Source organism: Zonotrichia albicollis, chromosome 13 (genome assembly GCF_047830755.1).
Source record: "Zonotrichia albicollis isolate bZonAlb1 chromosome 13, bZonAlb1.hap1, whole genome shotgun sequence".
In the NCBI taxonomy this organism is placed as follows: domain Eukaryota; kingdom Metazoa; phylum Chordata; class Aves; order Passeriformes; family Passerellidae; genus Zonotrichia; species Zonotrichia albicollis.
In genome coordinates, this window is record NC_133831.1 from 363,018 (window position 1) to 385,282 (window position 22,265).

The 22,265-nt window shown below is 43.4% G+C and overlaps 2 protein-coding genes across 4 annotated transcripts in view; both read right to left on the bottom strand.

Moving 5' to 3' along the window:
* Positions 1–17,244, bottom strand: part of PHLPP2 (PH domain and leucine rich repeat protein phosphatase 2) — a 28,949-nt gene extending 11,705 nt beyond the window's left edge. Inside the window, exons 1-11 of one of the 2 annotated variants that reach the window (XM_074550620.1) lie at positions 17,108–17,244; positions 16,291–16,535; positions 14,783–14,916; positions 10,634–10,824; positions 10,082–10,207; positions 8,858–9,012; positions 4,711–4,857; positions 3,032–3,262; positions 2,095–2,297; positions 1,528–1,588; positions 911–1,006 (exon numbers count right to left, since the gene is read on the bottom strand). In XM_074550620.1, coding sequence (XP_074406721.1) covers positions 911–1,006; positions 1,528–1,588; positions 2,095–2,297; positions 3,032–3,262; positions 4,711–4,857; positions 8,858–9,012; positions 10,082–10,207; positions 10,634–10,824; positions 14,783–14,837 — 1,265 coding nt within the window. In that variant the 5' untranslated portion in view covers positions 14,838–14,916; positions 16,291–16,535; positions 17,108–17,244. Of the gene's footprint in view, positions 1–910; positions 1,007–1,527; positions 1,589–2,094; positions 2,298–3,031; positions 3,263–4,710; positions 4,858–8,857; positions 9,013–10,081; positions 10,208–10,633; positions 10,825–14,782; positions 14,917–16,290; positions 16,536–16,741; positions 16,946–17,107 lie in introns of those variants that run through there. The other variant, XM_074550621.1, reaches the window with a different exon arrangement.
* A 563-nt stretch (positions 17,245–17,807) lies between these two features.
* AP1G1 (adaptor related protein complex 1 subunit gamma 1) overlaps positions 17,808–22,265 on the bottom strand; it is a 37,258-nt gene continuing 32,800 nt past the window's right edge. For both annotated transcript variants that reach the window (XM_074550622.1, XM_074550623.1), the window contains one exon: positions 17,808–21,676. In XM_074550622.1, coding sequence (XP_074406723.1) covers positions 21,575–21,676 — 102 coding nt within the window. In that variant the 3' untranslated portion in view covers positions 17,808–21,574. The remainder of the gene's footprint in view (positions 21,677–22,265) is intronic.

Below are 22,265 nucleotides of genomic sequence, written 5' to 3' on the forward strand. Positions count from 1 at the left end.
TAGCGGCTTAACACTCCTGTGTTATTTCTGACGCAGTAAATTATTCTTTGCACAATATACTTAAAATTTGGTCCCTTTAATCCATTGGATTGGCTAAAATTCTCTTCTAAGGTCTCACTATCACATCTTTGCTATGTCCTTTTCTTGCTTTTGATGCATATAGTTTTTCTGTGACAATCACTGGAATGTCACTGCTGTTCACCTCCTATGTCTCTTGCTTCAACTTCTCCAACCCACGTTCTGCATTTCTTCCCTGTTAACCACTTCTCCATTCAATTTTAGTGCAACTTACCCCAGGCACTGTGTCATTTATCAAATCACAACCCCATCAAACTCCCTTATTAGGCTGAGAATGTTTATGGTTTGCTTCTTCCTAGGCTAAATAACTGCAAAATTATATTCGTTCTTGGCTCTCATTCACTGCATTTCTGCAGAAACTGAAAAGGAAATAGGGAGAAAAGAGCTGGCTGATGGAGTACTGTGAAAGCTACATTTGAGATCAGCTGATTTGTCCCTTTGTGATAACTGCCTGTCAAAGGTAACAGATGAAATTGCTGTGGCATGATGCAAAATGTATTAGGGTCTCACCTATGACCTGTGTTTACAGACAGTATGATATTAACACATATAAATCACAGCAGCATATTCTATGCCAGGTGCAAATAGCTGCAGTAGCAGCCAAAAGCACAGGACAGAATTACCTAGCCCCTACTGTTCAAAAGGCTGACCTAGAAACTAGTTCTTTCCAACATTTGAATACAGAGCATTTATGATGCTACACAGAAAAAGTAAGTGAGAGTAAGTATCTCGAGATAACAAGGAATTAAGCAACGGGAATAGCACTGCTTTTCTCTTCCAAGACAGCCCATTGTAGAAGAAAGCTCAGCTCTGTTTACAAAGGTTTTCTGACCTCGATGGAAGCTCCAAGAGTAGATTGTAGCTCACATCCAAAACTTCCAGTTTCTTTGCTTCACAGGCCCAGTCTGGGACACACTGTAGTTGATTGCTGAGAAAGGCAAGTGGGAAAAGCTAGAAACCAGCAGTCCATATGGAAAAGACACTGAATACTGCATGATTTTAGTGACAGCCAAACCAAAAGCAACAGGCAAAAAATGAACAGCATCTGAGTTAGTCACGGATAATGCAAACTGAACTGGCTCATGACTTGGCAGGGCATCCTATCTTACAGGTCTCACAATGCTGCTCCAAGGGCAGATGTAGGCAATGAAACCAACAGCAGAGATCACTCGGAACTACTCTAAATGTTTGATCCACAGATCCCCCCCCACTCAGTTCAGTAAGCTGCCACAGTTCAGTGGTCCCTGCTTGAATTTTTTTTTTCCCTAATCACAGCCTACAGCTGAAGGACAGCGAAGTCACCTGAAAAGGTCATACTGGTTCAGAAGGGCTTCTGGTCTGGGACACTTTCATCATTGTTTAGTGCTGGGCTTTGAAGTTCTATTGTTTTTAATTGCTCTCAAGATGTCCAGATACTTGCTTTAAATTCTGTTGTGTATTATCACTTACTGAGAGAGTTCTAGACATGTCAGTAGACCAGGAACCGGATAAATATTGACAGCTGTCAGACCTGATGAAGTAAAGCAAATAAGTATGATTGCAGAGCTTCAGAGAGAAAACAGCACAGAGATGCAGCTTATGCAGTTATGAAATGAGCCTCACACTCTTTCTTTATGGAGACTCAAGGTCCCCATTGATACTTCCCATCATGGAGTTCACACTTCATACATCTACCATATGACACACTATAGTGTCTCACTATCCATTTCTCCATCTGTCATGTGGAGCACAAGAACAAGGGGGAACTGTACTTTTCTTTGTGGGCTCCCAAACAGATCTCAATGGAACATGAATTCCTTGGATGTAACACCACAATCTCCACACTGTTACACAGCCTGTGTACACCAATGCATATGCGACCCATAGAAGCTAACCTCACAGGACCCATTGCATATGGTTTTACCACAACGACATCAATGTAAGTATTTTTTTAATGCGTGAGAGGGCAAAAGGCTGTTTTCCTTTGCTCTCAGGGCTTAAAGGGAAAAGGCAAGTGAAGAAGACAAAGAGACATACAGTTGCTGTTGGCATACAGGGCCCGAAGGGAGAAGCCGCTCAGTGTCAGCTCTCTCAGCTTATTTCGCTCGCAGTGCAGCTGCTCCAGGCTGACCAAGGAGCTCAGATCCAGATCTGTCATCTGATTGTCTCGTAAATCCATGTAAGCCAAAGATTTGTTCCCCTCCAGTGTGTCAGCTGATGCTCTCTTCAAGTTGTTCAGCCTAAACACTCAGAGATGAGTTAAAAAGTCAGAAAATAAGACACTGAACAGTGCACATTGGTAAGAGAGAAGAAAGAAGAGGAAAGGAAGAATTCTGGTGAAGGCTAACACCAGAGGTGAGCACAGTGAATGAAATGTGTGACAAGCAATGGTGAATTTCAGGCAGTGAATACAAAGAAAAACACTTCCTTTGTCTACACTGCTACACATAATAATTTTAATGATTCCCAAATTCTTAAGAGAGTCTGAAAAAAGACCCAGTCTAGAAAACAGAAACCAGGGGCAGCTACTCTGCATAGAAACAGGAAGCTAATGCAGAGAACAGATACTAGACTGCCTTGGCACACACAAAAAGATCTCTGTCCCTTTCTGAGAGATCTGCAGTTGGCAGCCTGGAGAATCAGGATCACGTCTCTAGGGCAGGGAGGCAAAGAAGGGAAGAAAAGATCAAGGTTTGATCTCTTGAGCTACCAAAGCTCAAGGTAACAGCAAATCACAAGAGGAAACTAGAGGGCTGGGTCACATTTGGCATCTGGCACTGCTCAATTAAGCTTGCTTTTCCAAGTGGATTCTGCATACCCTCAGAAACAGAACTCCATAAAAGCTAAAGAACCAACAAGAGAAAAAAGTGAACCTAGCTATTACAGCAAAATGTACCAGAAGTTGCACAGATCCTCTGCTGTAAATGGAAAGTACGAATCTGTTTTATAGACACCTGCCAGTTTCAGCCCTCACCTCAGGTCCACACTTTTGATGTGACCCATGCGGTTCAGCACTGCCAGGTCCAGCGTCTCTATCAAGTTCCCTGCCAGGGCTAGTTTGTCTAAGGTGACAAGTTTCTCACAAATTGCTGGCAGTTCACAGAAGTTATTGAAGGAAAGCCCAAGACAGCTGAGCTGCTGCAGGTTTCCCATCTCTTCTGGTAAGGATGTGAGGAAATTGCCATCAAGACAGAAGCTCTGGAGACTGCAACAGTGAAAAAGAGAAAAAATAATTCTGCAATGAGCAGTGAACATCACATATCATATTTTCAGTGAATTTTCTCATATAGTTAGCTGATCTCAATGTAGTTATTTTTAAATAACAGCTAATTTTATTCTTATACATGTAAATTTACTAAAGTACTTTTATCATACATGTAATAGGCTTGGAACTTCCAGTTGTGCCAAAGATTGTAAGTTAACATAAGCAAAATACAAACCAGTACTTACATTGTAAACGAAAGATATTTACCTAATTACTTAATTTTCTACAAATGGCACAGTTTAATCACTTCCTACCACACTAATGCACTAGTAGAAGATTTTTACACTAGTTGTCCATTCCAACACATACTCAGAAAATAAAGTAGCTCTGTCATATGATGAATTGTTTCAAAGGTTGTATGGCTTTTGAGACTCATATTCCAAGTATACAATTCCCTTACTATGATTATGTTCCAACAGAGATCTTTCTGTTTTTAGTGATGGTAGAAATGAAATCTGAGGCCACAAAAAGTTCTTATGTAATAAGGGCTCAAGGAGTCATCAAGATAACTGGACCCATAACTAAGCTATACACCTCCAGGAAGTGTATGCCTACATACAACTTTATCCTCACAGTTTGCATATGGCTAGAAGATTATTGTGGAAATTACTTGTTCACATCCAGTGTGGCTGCAGACACTCCTTCTTTAAAGATACAAGTTGGAGGAAAAGCAGGCCACAATAAATCAACATTTCAATACTGATGTTTATCCATATGTACATTTAGATAAACATCTATTCATGTTTATCTAAATGTACTAACAGTCTTGCAATAAAATTTACCTAAGCTTAAGCTCTTATGCATTTGGGGCAGCTACTGGGGAAAATGGACAAGACTCCAGCAAACACTTTAAGACAAAATTTTCAGAGGGGATTGCTCAAGTTTTTTAATGTTAAAATCCTCTAACACAAAAGCAGCTAATTCTGTAGAACACAATCAAACATACCAGTGCTGACAAAAATCACTAGACCCCTGTGAGAAGTTATCACAGAAAAGTTTGTACAATATATTAAAACTTCAATAGAAATTACATCAGTACTGAAAATATTAAATTCAAATAACAAATGCAGAAAATCAAACAACTCTGAAGCTGCAGAAAAATGCACATAGACTTATTTGAGAAACAATGCAGTTGCCTTCAGTGCTTCATCTGTATTAAGTTTCCTTATCTTTTCTGCGCTAGAAGTTGTGATGTTTTCCTGGTAATGATTAAGGGATTGCACATCTTGACCTTCTGCCGGAGTCAAATTAATTATTCAGCCTTCATGGATAAAACAGGCTGCTCTGGGTTTTTTTTTCACACTTTCAAAAACAGTAGTTGCACATTAGTAGTGCTCAGCTGAGGCACCAAGGGTACTTATGATCACAGATGTAAAGAACATACTCACTTCAACAGCTTGCCAATCTGACTTGGCAAGTAATGAAGTCCATTACAGGAAATATTAAGCTCTGTCAGAGTAGAGATGTCACACAGTGATACAGGAAACTCTCCCAGTCTATTATGAGACAAGTTCAGACTCTTCAACTGAGAAAACCTATTAGCAAGAACACTAGTTAATTCACAAAATACATGTCCAAAAGCAAAAATACACAAACCAGTCATAAAGAATTCATAAGTATTTGTACACTGGTGATACAGTCAGCTAACTCATTACAGAAGTCTCTGCATAAATTTGAGTTTAAGTCATTGATATTCTTCTCAACTGTCAGGCTGAAAGTGATCAAATACCACGGATTTACTGCAGGAATTGATAATGACCTTCTACACTGACTTAACAAGCTTCGTCCTAGTGACTGCTACTAAGATTAAGGTGACTAAAATGCTCAGTTAAAAAAATTTACCTTAAAAGAATTAACTATAGTAAGAGTCTACAATTATGTAGCTTGGGAAAAGAGGAGCTGAAAACGTTCACTAGGACCTATTCTGAGAATAAAACAGAAAGCCAAGCCAGGCTGTAAAAGGGAAAACTAGGAAAGCGCTTGCTTCATGCTGGGAAACCCAAGAGCTGCACCCAGAGGTCCTGGAACAAGATTGCACAGCCACAGTGCTCCTTGCTCAGCAGACTGCACGGCACACACTGCCCCAAGCACAGAGAGCTCCACAGTCACCACAGCCCCTCCAGTGCCTGAGAAAGGGTTACCCAGCCCAGCTCCGTCTGTCACCACGCTAGCTCCAGAGACACAGAAGGAACTTGGCGTGGCTGGGGTAACACACAGCAGGGTTCTCCTCCAAGAGTTCCTGCCTCCTGCCACAGGAAGCAAAAGTATTGTTCCCCAAGTATTGTTCCCTCTTCATCCCAAACTGGAACCACCAAAAATTAATTCAGTGGGGAAATTAGTATCTCACTACAATGAGAGAACTGCAAATTTCATGTACCAGAGAATTACTTCTTAGAAACATGCAGTTATTCATCTGCCTCCCCCACCCGACTTTTCCCAGGCACTGGTGAGTAGCTCTTATCTTCAAACAAATGTTCTAATATCAGTAACAAAACCAAGGTTAATTAGCTTGAGGGAGAATATTACTTCTAGCTTGAGATGTCTTGAAATACAGGACTGAAAGGTTTTGGAGTTGTTTTCTTCTTTATAGTGCATTTTTTGGATTCAAAATACTAGTAATGATCTGTGTAGGAATTATGCATAATATTTCGCTATTTTGCTTTATAACCTTGGGGGATGTTGTTCTTTTGAAAAAGGAAGCATAGCTGAAACTTGGACATGAGTTGTTTGCTTTGAGCACCCCATCATATGAATAAGGGCACAGGCATTTTTGTTTGCTACAGCCACAGACTCTCTTGTACTGCAACTGAAAGCCAAAGAGAAAAAGATTCTGTGTTGGTAAAAGCCTTCCTCAAAGGAAACATAATGCAAAGGTCTAACAATGATACAAAAATTAGAAACTTGCACACAGAACTCCACCGTAGTATTGGAAAAAAAGGAAACAATGAGGATGAACCTAAAGATTTGAACAATCTCATTAGCTGGTTCAACTTTAAGAGATTTAGGACAGGTCATGGCTCTCAGGGTTTGAAATCAGCAAATGCTTTAATAAAACTGCTTTCTCAGGAGTTCTGCAATGGCTTTTGCTGCACCTGTTGTTAGTGTCAAGCAGTGTTTCCTCTCTCTAACAGCATAGTGAGCAGCTGCTCTGAGACACAGCATTAAACTCAACAGCACAACTGATGTTTAGAATTTATCCCTCTGCAAAAATATCAAGGCAAGCACAAGAAGGGCACTACAGTTTCCAAAAGCTGAAGGGAAACTGGTATATGACACAGCTTGGTCTGTTTCCTCAAGCAGACTTCCATACTCAGTGGGGAGGACAATACTCAAAAGCCTTTTGAGCTCTCCTTCTGTTCCTTCTTCTTTGCCTCAGTAAGCTCATGTAGTGATGTGGGAGTGGAGTGGAATGGAAATGCAACGCTCATTCAAGCTGTATATATGAACCAGGTATTATAAGGGATAAAGATTCCAAAATCGTTGTGGCTCCTCAGGTTATGGTTTGTGCTCTCACAGGGCATACTGAGACAACAAAGAAGTATGGAAACACAGCAGTGCATCTTCCATGGGATTACCATCCTCTGTTTAGCATCCCAAACTGGTGCTGCCCTGAAATATTCCAAGTTCAACACATCCCGTTCTGCCACCAAAGCACACCAGCAAATATTTATCAACTAGCTAAAATGCTGACAAGAGACATGCAGATGTATACGTGTGTGCACACACATGTATCAATGAAGACCAGATCTCAATGTTTTTCAGATAAGGGGGATGCTTGAAAGGCACTACAATATATAAAAAATAAAGTAGGAGATGTAACAACGCAGGTAGGGCTATTTAATGCTCTTTGCTTAACATTTTCCCTTTAGCCAATTATTTTTGCTCCATTATTATAGTTATAGGCAATTAGACTCAAAGAGCTTGAAGATCTCAGAGGAAGAGATCTGATCATTGTGAAAAATTCTGCTGCTGGGAATTGACAGTCTCAATGCACTGAGAGCACCTACTGCAAGTGAGCAAGGGTCTTCTTGTGGTGCTGTAATCTTAGAAGCATCCTAAAAACCTCAGATAGAAAATCTTTTCAAAAGGCAATGAGCAGCCTCATGTGGGCAACCTAGTGCTATCAGTTTACTCTAGATTGTGTGAAGTCAGAGCTTCTTTTATGGCTTTTGTTTGTTTGCAGATTTCAGCTTCATCAGACACAGTCACTGCCAGGAAAAGAGTTGAGTTTCTGACATGTCAGATTTCTTGTTAACTACATGCAAGGTCAAAAGAAAATTCAAGCCCCTTTCTGATCCTGTGAACCAAGGATACTCCATTTTAGAAAATAAAGTTCTGATGTGCCTTTCAAAACCATACAATGTAACTGAAGAGACAAGTAGAAAACAAAATCTTAAATGATTTTAAGCAACTTCTCCAGTAACAGAATCTATTAGAATTCAGCATTAGAAAACTTTTAAACAAGTTTGGAAAACCAGACTAGACTCTGGCTTGCAAGGAAACTGCAAAGAATTTCCAAAAGTGAGCAATTTTTTTCATTGTATATTCTCATAGATACCTGGGCATCTCATTACCCTAGAGGAAGAAAAATGAAATAGCACAGTGGAAGGCCCCTAGAGACAAAGAAAACAAAAATAAAGCCTTCCCCACCCCACCCTGCAAAAAAAACCCAAAAAAAACCCAAACAAATCAACAAACCAAAATGACAAAAAAAACCAAACCTCAAAACCACAACAACAACAAACCAAAACAAACAAAAAGCCAAAAAGCAGTTTTGCAAAGCTTCTCCAAATACATTTTCCATAGGGAAATGTGTTCCAAACAGAGCCATTGAACAGTATTACTATAAGCTTCCTAACAGGTTTCAAAACTCATAGAGTAACTCCTTGAATTCTATTTAGCATGGCTGGTATACATATGAACAGACTAATCTCCCTCTAGATTTTTATGACTTTGGGAAATTAATTTAAAAATATTTTTGTAAGACTCCTTTACTTACCTAAGATGACTATATCATGCTTCCATACCATCACACAACTGCTACTCTCTTAAAAGCAGATCATCACAAGTTTCCAAAGCAAAGTTGGAGTCTCACAGACCCTCTGCCAATTCCAAATACACATTAAGAACTTGCCGAAACAAGGTTTTTCAGACCTAAACTTTTTCCTACAAACTTATTCACAGCAGCATTATTATGCTTTTCCTTGCCTTTTATTTTATACCCCAAGATGGTCTCTCGTTAGCAAGCAGGCTAATATTACGATTGCATCTTGTCCACAGAAATGGCATGTCACCCACAAGGCTTATCTCACATCAGAGTTAGCACAGAATCTGTGGAAGGGAGCTCATGAGTACTATAAATTGTTGGAAGTTTATTCCTGCTTGTGCTGCTCAGTTCTGCTTCCAACCCCCTCACTTGTCAGAGCTTCCTAAAGATCAATTTTTTTACCGTGCCTAAGAGAACAGGCAATACTTCATTCCTATATCCACATGTCAAGGACTCCAAATGTAGGAGAAAAATGATTCTTTGCAGACCTGCAAAGAGAGTCAAGACTTCCTGCTCCACTTGTTCTCATAAAATTGTGGCGTAAGTTGAGGTAGGTGATATCTTGACTGTAGAAGAGGTGCTCTGGTACTTCCTCAAGGCTGTAGCATGAAAGATCAACCATGCTAAATCGCATAGACACAATCTGAAAAGAAAGAGAAAAAGCTGCAGCTGTGCAACAAATTTTCTCTGGAAGTCTAATGGAAGACCAAAGAATACAAGCAATAAACAATTTGCAAGAACATGAAAGAGTCCCTTGTACCTACCAGGTAGAGTCCATGCAGGAAATGGGAGTCCATGAAGCACAAGCCTGTGCCCTTTGCTACATCCCTGACACGGACGGATAGCTGGATACCAGCCAGGACTCACACAAAGCCCTGCTCTGTATGTGCAATGGGCACACTGCCTAAAGGCCAGGCTCTAAGAGAGCCAGGGTAATGGAGAAAAACAGATCTTTCAGGAAACTCTATTGAGAAAGCACAATCTCAAGTGCTTTCCAAAGGTGCAAAAAGCAACAGGAAGCAGCTGATTTTCCAGTTCAGTTCTATGAGGTTTACAGAACCTCTGCCTAGCATAGCTGCTTCTACTGTACTTTTAGCTACTTTCTTTTATTAGCTTGTGGAGAGTATAAAATTTGAAACATAACTTATTATAAAAAGGCTTCATAAATTATGGTTTTGCAGCATTTCATAAAGTCTCTGCAAATCTCATGTCCTTTCATAAAGTATGTTTTGTCTTGAGGTCTTCGGTGATTACTTTGACATTTTATGACCTGCTTTACCCTGAACTCTTAATATCCTTGCTGACCTACAATGTCTCTGTATCTCAAACCTCAAGGCAGCCCTGTGTATGTTCAGGTCATACTTCAGGCACATTCAAGTATGGCAACAAATGCCATCTGTAGGTTTCTACGGCTGTAGTTAGCCAGTCCCCGAGGTTTGCTCTAGGGACCTGTGATAAAGTTAGTCTTGCAGGGGTTGAAACAGCACAGAACTACTGCTCAACAATGTTGCACAGGTAGAGAAAAAGAGAAGGCTAAGAGAAAAATCTCTGTAGCCCAGAGCATGAAGGCAATAAAGCTGGAAAATATCCTGGGTATTTTCTCCAGCATTGTAGCATCATCTCTGACTACAGATCAAGCTTGCATCATAATAACTTTCCTGTGGTGTACCCTGCACCCACACCCAAACCGCAGCGTGTCCCCATGGCCTCACCGTGGATGCCTGCCGGTGCCAGCGCTGGCACTCTGCCAGCGTTTCAAAGGAAACGTGGTAGGTCTGAGCTTGCGCTCCAGCAGATGTGAAAGCAAGGGTGTACTGCCGACGCTTCATCTCTTCCACCTGCAGAGGGAGAATTGACAACAACAGTCTGCCTAAGAGCCAGCAATTACAACTGACTTGAAGACTAGGGTGAAGTATTACTGACCACCAGTAACATTGCATTTTGCCAAAAATATGGCTGCAGTCACTGGAGAAAAACACAGAAGTAAATCCTGCTCAACATATTTCTGCTGAAATGGATACAAGAAGTAGTAATTTCCAGAGTGCCCATGCAGATTGGCTACTGCTGTGAAAGCTGAACAGTGTTTCTTCATTTCATTAGCCTTCAGACTACTACCTAAGCAGAGCAAGTAGAAAGAGGTTGGGGACATTAATGCAGTAATCTGTTAAAAAAACCTACATTAATCTTTTGTGGGCAATTCCCATCACTACTACATTTCTTCTTCCTTCCCAGGCTACAGAGAACTAACCAAAAAAAAGCCTTACCTTCCCTCCAACGAGAGGCAAGATGTGCATCTTCCCTGCATGGCTGTCCTTCACGGAGGACACAATGAGGCACGTGCCACAGAGAGTGACGGAGCGCTCTGCCCACTTGTGCAGCTGCGTCTTTCCTTTGCGTACGTTATAGACTCCGGAGAGCAGGATGCGATCCAGCTGCTCCACCTGACATGGCTTTTCTGAAGAAAAAGGGGACATTAGCATTTACTGTCCATATGTTCTTCATTCTTATCTGTGAGTACAAATAACACGGCCCTACTGTGCAAAACCAGGTGTTGGAAAGAACAAGCAGACAAACGGCACTTAAAAAAAAAGTTTCATGCAGAGGACAGCAGCCAACCAGCAGCACTTGTGCCTCCCAGAATAATGGTTGCCACGCATCGTGTTTTTAATCCACAGGTAGTTACAGACCTTAGCAAATCCACATGCTTGACAAATATTCTTCATTCAAATGCAACAGAAAAGTAATTTTAAACTCTTGTTAAGTCAGCTGAAGTCAGTGAAATCATTAAATAAGTGGCTTCTACTGGACTTAAAAGGAAGTCCTGGAAAATCAACTACAAAGGAAGTTCTTTCCCTGAAGATGACCATCCTGCTTTTGTCTGAGATAGAATTCATTTTCTTCCTGGCAGATGGTACAAGGCTGTGTTTTGGCTTCAGTGTGAGAATAATGTTGGTAACATAAAAAAATAATAACACTAAAAAAACTGCTGTTTCGGTTGGCTCAGCAGCACTCAACCAAGTCAAGGACTTTACAGCATCCCATTCTCTGCAGCAAGCAGGTGCAAGAGAAACTGCAAGGGAGCATGGTTGGACCAGGTGATCCAAACTAGCAAAGGGGATATTTCACACCATGCAGTACACAAACTTAAAAAACTGGGAGAGGAGGGCTGAGCACTGCTAGAGAAAGTGCACCGGTGTGATGAATAGTGTGTTGTGCATCACTTGTGCCTTATTCCTCTCTCTTTGTTATTTCTCTTTTCATTACAATTATTATTATTTCACTTTATTTCAATTATTAAACTGTTTCCAGTCCACAGGTATCATCTTTTTCCCATTCTCCTTCCCACCCCATGGGGGAAAGCAGTGTGTGAGTGAGCAGATGAGTGGTGCTAATTGGGTGGCTGAGGTTAAACCACAACAGTCCTTTTAGGTGCCAGATCTGGAGCACTAAGGGCAGAGACAGATCTGAGCAGAGTGTGTTAAAACAGATTTGCTATAAGCATTTATTTTATTGGTTTAACAGTGGCTGGTCACAGTATTGATTGGTTTGCTCAATTTTCTTGCACTTGTTCTCAAGACTGCATCATGTAACATCTTATCTGCTATAAAGGCTGGGTTAAGGTTATGGTGTATTTTGTAATCTGGTCTGTGTGCTCAGCACGGTCCCCACCTTTGTGCTCTGGTGCCATTTAGTGGAAAATATCAATAATGACACCATTTGCCTTTTCTCCTCAGAGAGCCTAACCTAGAGAGTGGATACTTCCCACATTCTCTTTTTCTCCTCCAGGTTAATTACAACAGCTTTTGGGAATTTTTAATATCCCTGGGATGTTGAAACCAGTGTGGTTCCCTATTGCTAGGCCCCATGAATGTGGTTCAGGTTTTGTTTAGGGAGACACAACTATTTGTGGCTACTCCAACCCTGTGACAAGCCACTGCAACTACTCTGACTGGAGTGGAGTCAGACTGCTGCCAATTGCTGCTGTGCTGGACACGCTCAAGGTCAACCATTCAGCTTCTGGAGTCGGGGTTACAGAGGATTTGGAGCACACAATATTGGGCTGAACTGAAAGAGACACTGGGAGCATGTCAAGGGGTTTGAGCTGTTTCAGGGCTGATTGGCACTAAGGTCCAGCTGCTCCTGGCACCCTACTGGAGTGCTGGGCTGGATGTTCAAAATGACGCTATGTGGAGTAAGCAGGTCACACGGATCACACAGCGAGCTTGAATAAGAAACCCATACTCCAAACATTTACCAGGAGCAAACAGTTAACCACCAACTAAAGCTGTAACATTGTTTCTCAGTTAGCAGGATATTCGTGTCCATACCTGGCTGAATTTAACTGAAACATGTAGTTGTTTATTTACAACAACAGCTTTGTTTCACACACATGACATTTAACATAAGATATCCTTTAGTGGTAAGAAACTGTGAGAATCCACAGAAAAAATTGCTTTGATTTCACCAAGCTGAAAGACCAGCCCCACACTTTCAAGAAAACATTATTATGGGACTAAAAGTGGTATCCTGCTAACTGCCACAGCAGCACTGCTCCAAGCATTACTGTGCAGCTGCACCAGTGCTCCAGTTTCCCCCTCTCCTCCAAAACCACGACACCTCTCCTATGGAGACAGGCTGAGAGAGTTGGGGTTGTTCAGCCCAGAGCAAAGAAGGCTCTGGGAAGGCCTTCTTGCAGCTTTTCTATATATAAAGGCAGCTTATAAGAAAGGCATAGAGAGACATTTTATGAAGGCCTACAGCGGCAGAACAATGGACCATGTTTCTAAAATGAAAGAGGACAAATTTACACTGGACATAAGGAAGAAATGTTTTATGGGGAGGGCGGGGAGGCCCTAGCACAGGTTGCCCAGAGAAGCTGTGGCTGCTCCACCTCTGGAACTGTCCAAGGACAGGCTGGGTGGAGCTTGGAGAAATCTGGTCTAGTGGAAAGTGTCCCAGCCCATGACAGGAGGGTGGAACTAGATGATCTTTAAGGTTCCTTCCAACCCAAACCAGTCTGTGATGCCACGATTCTAAGTAAAGTTTTTCTGTGTAAAATCCATTACTTCCTCCCTTATGTTCTCAGGTGCAGACTTTGCAAAATTAGTGTATCATCCTCCATAGCATTCCCTCTAATTGCTCCCTTACCTCTGAGAATCACTTTGTCAGCATTTGCTTGTACTTCCTGAAAACAAGTCTCCCGAACACACTTCAACCCTTATACTTCTTCCTTCATTGCTTTCTTCTAAGCAGACCAGCCACCTACGCCGACTGAAACTATTCAATTACATTTTCTATCTACTTGGTTCCATTGAGTTGCTGTTTGTGAATCCTCGGCAGTTCCTGCTTGACATACCCAAGCTTTCATTTTTTCCTCAGAAGTTCTCCATATCCCTATCCTTGATGCCTCTACTCCTTCCAGCTGAAGTAACTTCTGACTCCCTTGCCCCATAAATCCAGACTAGGCATGTCAGACTTCTTTCCATCTGTTACACTCCTTGTTTTGCATATATGTATATATATATATTTGTATATATATGGTGTACACAGTATCTACACTGTTTTGCTTGTTCTTACACACAGCTCCCAGAAAAAAATGGGTTTGTCTCAGATAGCAGGGTGAAGAAGCTGATTTCTTATAAATGCATTTTTTTGACACTGAATAACCAAAAGATGGCTAGCAGCTTAGCCTGGCTGCCCAGATCCACAATGCAGAAACAATTGTCCATTAAAAGCATCTTAATTTTTTTTTTCTGAAATGCAAAAAGTACACAGGTGAAGTACTTACAAGTAAGGAAACAATTTCCTCATTATCCTTCCTCACCCTCATTTCTTTTATATTTCCTGTTAAATTCAGTGAATTCCCTTTCTGACTGCTAGTGCCACATGCCCACAGGCCTATGCTTGTTATCTCTGGCTCCTTGTGTATATGTCTCCTGCCCAAACCAATTCAACGGGCGACACTCCAAAGTCTTGCTTCTGCAATCCAGTGCCCTAGGGCTCTGATGGCAGCCCGCATTATTATTAACCAGCTGGCACCTTCACTCTTCACTATTAAAAGGCTGTGGAGGTATTTGACCAGGAGCTTCCTTGCACACATCCACAAACTTTTTGTAAATACAATCTTCATGCACATATAAACAGAACTCCCAGTGGGAGCTCTAAGTCATCAGTTGCAATATTTGAATCTAAAGGCAACAGAGCAATCTTGTGCCCTCCTGTGGACCTGTCTTTTCTCAACTAATGGACAGGATCAAGAAAACTACAGAAGTGTGATTTTTTTCTGATTAATCTTTAAAATGCTTTATTTTAAGAAATGCTTACTGGTACTGCAGGTGCCTGATGTAGCCCTCTATAAACCCAGCAGGCTGATGACTCAGGAACAGTGACAGTGCGCACACACAATTTCTTACCACTGTAAAAGCGAATCATACAGCTGAGATCAGAGCTTGCTGCCTCTTCCTGCATTCTGAGAGGATCATCAAAACCCAACCGAGCCAAGTAGTCATACACAATCTGAAGGGGCTTTTCTGTGGGCTCCAGCCTCCTGTCAAAACATACAAGAAACAAGTTTGAGAATGCAAAACAGATTAAACAAGTCTCAGTAAAGCTAAAGCATGAGGAATACCAACACACCGTCCGTTCTGCTCCTCTGAAAAGGTCTGGCAAGCACAGACTCTTGGGTCTCTGCTCCCTGCTTGACAAGCAGCACTTAAGAACTGCAGCACTTGTGAATTACATTGCAGAAGAGAAACACAAAGAAACAGCAATTGGCATAAGCCACACAATTCATGGTGAGTATTTCTATTTCATGATTTAAGGAACAGAGCTAGTAGCAACTTCCTTACAAAATTTTCAAGCAACAAACAGAGGTTTCCCAGCTGCCTCAGTGGCAGTGTTCAAGTGTCCATCTGTTCTCATACAGCATTTCTAACTAATCCATCCCTAATTCCTGTAACCCTAACCAGGGTACGGCAAATGGTTCTAATAAACCTTTTCCAACAGTCAGTTTTAAACAAGTCCTGTTCTCTCTGCGTCTCCCACCACCAGTGTTCCCACCCCATTACAGAGCAAACATACATGAGGGTTTTACATTCGACCTGTAACCTTCATTTCACATCAAAAATCCAGCTACTAGCTCTGTTCAAAATGCATTTTATCTACTGCTTAGCCTTTAAGTAAAGAGACCACAGCAATTATTTGCTCTTGAGAACAGGAACAGCAATTTTGTATAACTGAATCTTAAGTCCAGAAGAATCAGTGCAAAGTTTAAATCCCAACAAACTGAATGGGAGCTTCTAAACCTAGAGGAGTCGATAACACACTCACAGCATAAAGTTCACGCACATTAAACCCTGAGCCATCTATTTTCAGCCTAAATTGACTTTTAGCATAAAATCGCATCTGATGCTTAAGCCTTCTTTATATAACCCTTGCTACAATTTCTGTCTGCCTTTAATTATTTAGCTGGCAACTCTTCTCAGTGAAAAAAAATTACTCAGACGTAAATATTAAATGACATAATTGTGAAAGCACCTTGCTTTTTTTACTGAGTCTAAGTAACTGTTTACAGCCTCTTAAATAGATTTGGTTGTCCAGAGGCTAAAACCTCCATAACACAGAACATAACAAAGGAATATATAAACCGGTGTCTCTACTCAGAAAATGAAGCCATATTTCTGGCTGGAGCAACAGTCAAACCCTCCCTGTTAAAACACATAACTACGAGGTGTGTAACCTCTATTTCACCACTACCTAATTTTTATGAAGTGCATGACTCAAGGCTGTACCTGACTGCCAGTTACTACCTCTGCCTGTTCCCTACCTGTTCTGCCAACAGGCATAGGGACACGGTGAACAAGAGCCTCGCAGACCTATGCAAAACATTTCGCAGTCAGGTTTATCCTTTCTCGGCCCTCACCTGACCAGGTCTCCATGAAGCTGCAAAAAGAGGTTTTTCCTCCCTTCTCCGTCACAGATCTCCGAGGCTTGGGTGTCCACTGTACAGAGGACCAGGCGCAAGTCCGAGGGAGCCGCGGTTGCTGAGTCTCTTCCATAAACATACACGCAGCCTCGTCCGACGTCCCCTTTCAGCCAGGTCCTCTCACGGGAGCCAACCCGACTCCTGCTCTGGCAGCTCCTGCTCCCGGTGCGCTTCGCGTTCCTCTGCAAGGCAGCCCAGACCGAGCGTCAGCACCGCCTGCGGCCGCGCTCCGGCCCGGCCCCGCACCGGCCCGCTCCGCACCGGCAGCAGCCACTGCCACGGGAAAGACCAAGGTCGCAGCGGGCAAATGTCTCCGGCGTCCCGCAGCCGACTCCCCTCCACCCCACCGAGCCGTCCGGAGCGGCGGAGGCCTCGGTCCCCTCCTCACCTTCAGCACCCGGATGCCGCCGCGGGCTCCGGCCCGGCATCCCCGTGTGCCGCCCGGCGCCGCCGCCTCGTCCTCCTCGGGCTCCTGCGCCTCCCTGGGCCCCAGCCCCGCAGCCGGCCCCGCGGCCGGGCGGGCCTCCCCCATGGCCGGCCGGACCCACAGCCGGGCCTCCGCGGCGCCGCCCCGGAAGCGCACGGGCCGTCCGGCCCAGGCCCCGCCCCGGGCGGCAGCGGCGGGGCCCTCCGGAGCCGCTCAGGGACGGGCACCCCGAGCTCCGTGCCCGCCCGTGTCCGTGTCTTCCACCAGCGAGAGGTGCCCAGTGCGAGCGGGGAAAAGGCACAGCTCACCGCAACGCCGCACACGCACCTGTCACCGCTCGCCCCTCACGGAGCTCCAGCGCCGGTCACCGTCAGCGCCCCGCGGCACAACGTGCTCCTGCTGCCCTGCAGGGCCATCACGGAAGCTCTGCCAGTCTTAACTAGTGGCTGCTACTATTAATGTCAACAACTACTAGAGACGTCATAATCTACAAATGACATAATCACGACAGATTGCAAGAATTTGAGTATGTTTTAGGGCAGCCACTGCTTCTGCCTCAACAAGATCAAGAACATTTTAAAAAAGCCTCCCACCTTCCCCACAGTGGAATTACAGGTTTGAAAAGACACGAAAGGTCATCTAGTGAAATGTGACTGACTAGAAAACACAAAGCAGGCTCACGTGGGGACAGAGATATGGTGACAATCCTTATCCAAGAGCCACATGGAGTATGAAAGGGGTCTTTTAACAGGCTCCAAACACATTCCTTGTGTTCAGATCCCACCACATCTTTCTAGCATCTGGACAAGCATCGCTGCTCGTAACTAACACGCTCTCTCTCAGGCTGGTATTCCGCAGGAATTACTCAAGTGTTTTGCAACTGTCCACCCATCTCGATCTCCAAAATTTCCTGTAAAGTTTTTTCAAAACATGGCCTTACTATTTTGCGTCATCTGATGTTGCCAAGGCCAAACATTAAGAATCAAAATATTCTATCCCACTGTATTGGTAGAAAGCAACAAGGCAATTTTAAATCATTAAATATTGACTCATTTTATTAGTCACTTCATAATTTGTTTCAACCAAAAGACAATACACACAGCAGAAGTCTAATGCATCCCATGTAAATGTTTACATCTGTTAAGCTCCTCACTCACCTATGACTCAGCATTTACCTAAATTTTTCACATCTCAAAAATAGGTCTCCAGAATTTCAAGTGCCAACAGGTGCCCTGCCTCAAATGGCATGTTTTTCACTTTAAATTTGATGGGTTTGTTGGGGGGTTGTATTTTAGTAATTTTTTGTTTGCCTTTTTTTTCCTCTATACTGTCAAAGAGGTGGGATGGGGCTCTGTGTAAAATTTAAATTACAACATCATGAAAGAAAAAGGAATATACAGGAGTAGAGAGAAAGTTAAAAGGGAAGCAGTCCAGCAGCTCCTTCCCTCACAGCCTCCAAGTAGAAAATGAACACATAAAATTGCACCAGCGTCACTGCTGCTGCAGCTCACAGCTAGTACCAGCCTCAGGCAAGGCACTGGTACCTTTCCCAGCTGCTTCAGTATCTTCTGAGTTTTAGATCCAAGGTACTGTAAAGACAGTCCCCTCACTGCTATTGCTTCAATAAGTTGTTCAAGGCCATATTTTGTGCCATCAAGACCTGGACAAAGTCGACTCTTAGGACCTTTCCATGTCTTCTCCCCCTTCAGGCCCATTATGGCCACTATTGTTTCTGTCATTTTTTGACTGAAAATACATTCACTTGGAGAAAGACATCCAGTGTCTCCCAGTTCCAAAGCCTCCCATGCAGATACCAGTAAGATTAGCCATGAAGTCCATATCTTGCTGCCCTTACATTCCCCTTACACTGAAGCGAGGAAAATGTTGACCAGACCCGTAATTGTTGCATTCAACCGGAGGGAAGAGGACTCAGCGTGTGCTTGGAGTGCCTCAGACGTGCGAGTACTCTCGAGGAAAACCACAGCAGCAGCACAGAGCTCGGAATGCACATGGGGGTCAAGGAGCAAGCAGCATTATCTGGCATTGCAGACAGGGGAAGGTGTGAAGCCTGGCCTTCCTTCTTGTGTAAGGTCAGCATCCATCCCTCAGTGAGGAGGGGAGAGCTCCAAGGACAACTGGAATGTTTGGCTGCTACACAGGAGTACTTCATAGCCAAGGGATGGCTTCCTGCCAAGTGTATTTTGGGTACACACTCGCCTCCTCCAGCTCGACTCAAATACAGGACAAAATGCCCATTTCCCCACAGACACAGTGCAAGGGTGGCTGAAGGAGCCAAGAACACAGAAAAAATTCACCCCACAAGCTTACCAGAGACAGACAGCTGCTCTAAGGGACAGAAAACAAGCATGACAAGAGGGACAACATACACTGTTCCCAACTCTGCTGCAACAAACTGGCCAGGTGAGAGACCATTTTCTTCTTCCTTCCCATCTAATCTCCTGTACCAGTGCTCTTTCCCAGCAAAACCAAAGGGAGAGTGAGGCATGCTGGCTTTCAGTACGAGTGATCATGTACAACTCTGTGAAGAGAATGATAGAGCTTATGAGGAGTTCAGGAACCAAGGCAAAGACTTCCCATTAGCTTTTTATCTGGGACGCTCTCAGAGCTCACTGGGGTATGGATTTAACACACTCAGTCTTCAACACTGAGTTTGAGTTAGTGGGGCAATGAATAACCACAACTGCAATGAAAACGATTAAGCTAAATGCTCAGCACCAGAAATGGACCCTGATTCAGCCATTTCCTGCAAAACTGTTTCATGATGCTTCCAGCTAAGCACAGGATAGATCTCTCCAGTGATAGCCAAGGCATGACCCTACCACAACCCAAAGTTAATTTTAAGGAAATCATACATTGTTCTTCTAGATTTTATAACCCTACTGATGCCAGTTCCAGGGAAAAAAAAAAGCTCTTTGCTAATCCAAAGGCCCAAACAAGTTCAATCAGTAAGGTAGCAAAAATACCCTTCAAGATAAGATAAATTTACTCCACTACACATGGACCAGCACTTAAATTAGTGTCAGTCCTACATTATATTGCTTAATGCAGTCAAGACCAGACCAGACTGAACAACACTCAGTGGCCTCCTGCTCCCAATTCAAGGGCAGAACAGGTCTTCAGTTTTCCCTAAGTACACTGTGGATCACTCTTGCAATATTTTTGGCAAGTTCTGGAGCCCAGTGTTAGCACTTCTGTGGACACAAGAAGCTATGTCTAAACTTGTGCTCACAGCACTCAATGATTTAGAAAGCCCTAAAACAGAAAGGAAGCAGAAGGGCCCAACCTTCAGCTTACCAGCACACTCAAAAATGAAGACCTAAGATATATCCTACAGAGCACTGAACATCTGGAGTTTGTCACACTGTGCTTTTGTCTGTCTTACATATCACCTCCTAGAGACTGCCAAGAACTGCACCACCTCCCAGGAGTTCCTGCAGGGCCATCCCTGAAAACAGCTTTCTGTGAGCTCAGAGGGGTACCAACCAGATCTTGCATCTTTGGATCCAAATACTCAAACAACTGGCTTCCGTTCAAAACACAGCTTAGTTACTTTCAGTCTGAATGTGAACTGGCACATTAATTCTGAAAGGGGAGCAAGGATCAACTGAGTAAAAAAATGGGAAAAGGTCTCTTTAAACTGCATGGTCTTTATTTCAGTGCCAATATTACAGATACAACACAAATATCCCAGTCAGAAGTAACTCAAATGGAACCCAGGGGGTCTACAACAGGCTCTGGAAAGAAAATTGGGGAGAAGTTCTGGAATAACCAGGAAGAGCAACTTTGCAGCACAGTCTCTGATGAGTCTCCCAACAGGAGCAAAGCCCTTGCCCAAAAACTGATCTAGAAAATTGAATGTGTCTTTTCTACCCATAAACCGCAACTAACAGGTTGAAAGACTTTGAAACCATATGTGGTAGAAAACCAGCTGCTCCTTTTATCTCTACATCTCTCATAACTCACTTCACTTTCTGGGGAAGCTACAGAAGACTCTGAATCTGCATGGCTGTGCCTACTGATGGAAGGAAAGAAAATTCAGGTGTAAGGGCTTCATTTTCAAGTACAGCACCGAAGCAATTTTACCAACTCTTACCAGCACCTCTTCTCCTGCACTGTGTTCCAGGTTTGCAGATGAACTCCAAAGGCCTCACTTGCTCTTGGTATGCAGCACATAACTAAGAAGTGCGTGTATACAATAATGCACTGAGTAGGTCATAAGAAGCCTTCAGCCCCTTAAGACCTAGGGGATACAAGAAGAAAGACGAAGGGCAGCCTGGCATTCCCCAAGACCCCATCTGAGTCCCAGATGAAAATGCGTGACGGAATCCAGCTAGAAATGAATGACAACACGCCTTACCCACCCCAGGGAAAAAAAGAGCAGAAAGAAGGAGCAACTGCTCACTTGCTGCAGAGCGAAGAAAGTTTCCCTGCTAGAAATTCCAGACTTCTCTTCCAACCAGGCTGTGTTCCTTTTCGAGAGGGAAGGAGGGTGGGGAAGGGGAGAAGGGAATGTTGCTTCTGGCTGTGAATGCATGTGTGAGGGAGTGCACAGTAGCCTCCACAAGCCACCAGCCTCATCAGCAGAGGAGAGGAGATTAATCTTAACAGATATGCTTCAAAGTCAGCAATCACTTCAGGAAAATTCCTCCTCATCAGCAGGTCTCTTTTGTTCCCCAAGCCCATGGTGCAGTTTGGGGGATTGCCAAGGATCACAACCTTCTTCCCAGAGTTCTTTTGATTGGGTGGGATGAGAATAAGAATGGTGCCAGAGCCTCATTGCCAAGACTGAGGGGGGAAGTTGTTGACTTCTGCTAGATCCTGCATTGCTGAGCCCTTGTGATTATATGTCAACTTGATCCGCATACGTAGTTGTTGCTACAAGAGAAAAGGGGGAAACAAAAAAACAGAAAACAAATTCAGGTCTTCATTAAAGGCCAGAGACTCCCACCTCATCCAGTTCCTCTCCCCCACCCCACGCATACTCAACACTGACTTTTCCTGAACACAAGAGCTTGTTGGTGTGCACAGGGTGAGCTATGACACTGCAGATAAATGCTCTATCTGGTGGGACATTCATTGGTCACTGTAGTTCTCAGATCAGGCACAAGCTCTTAGAAAAGTTACAGCACATCTTCTACCCATGTTTGTGTCTGCACTGGCCCTGCTCTTGCAAGCACTGAAGTCCTTAAATACAAATTAACCTCCTTGAAATTGCAGTTAACAACAGAAGAAAGCAGGTGGCAGATCTGTACTCTGTTGCACTGCACTTGGGCCTGCAGTGAGAGATGGGCTGTCCATTCATTGCAGCAGTCTGGCAACTTCAAGTACTGCACAGCTCAGCAGCACTGTGAAGGAAATAGCCTATGAAAGACTGGAAAGAGAATCTCTAAGAACATTCCCTTCTGCTGTAACTAAATGATGAAATAGCTCAGAGATCGCTTTACACTGTCATTTGGCTGTCACT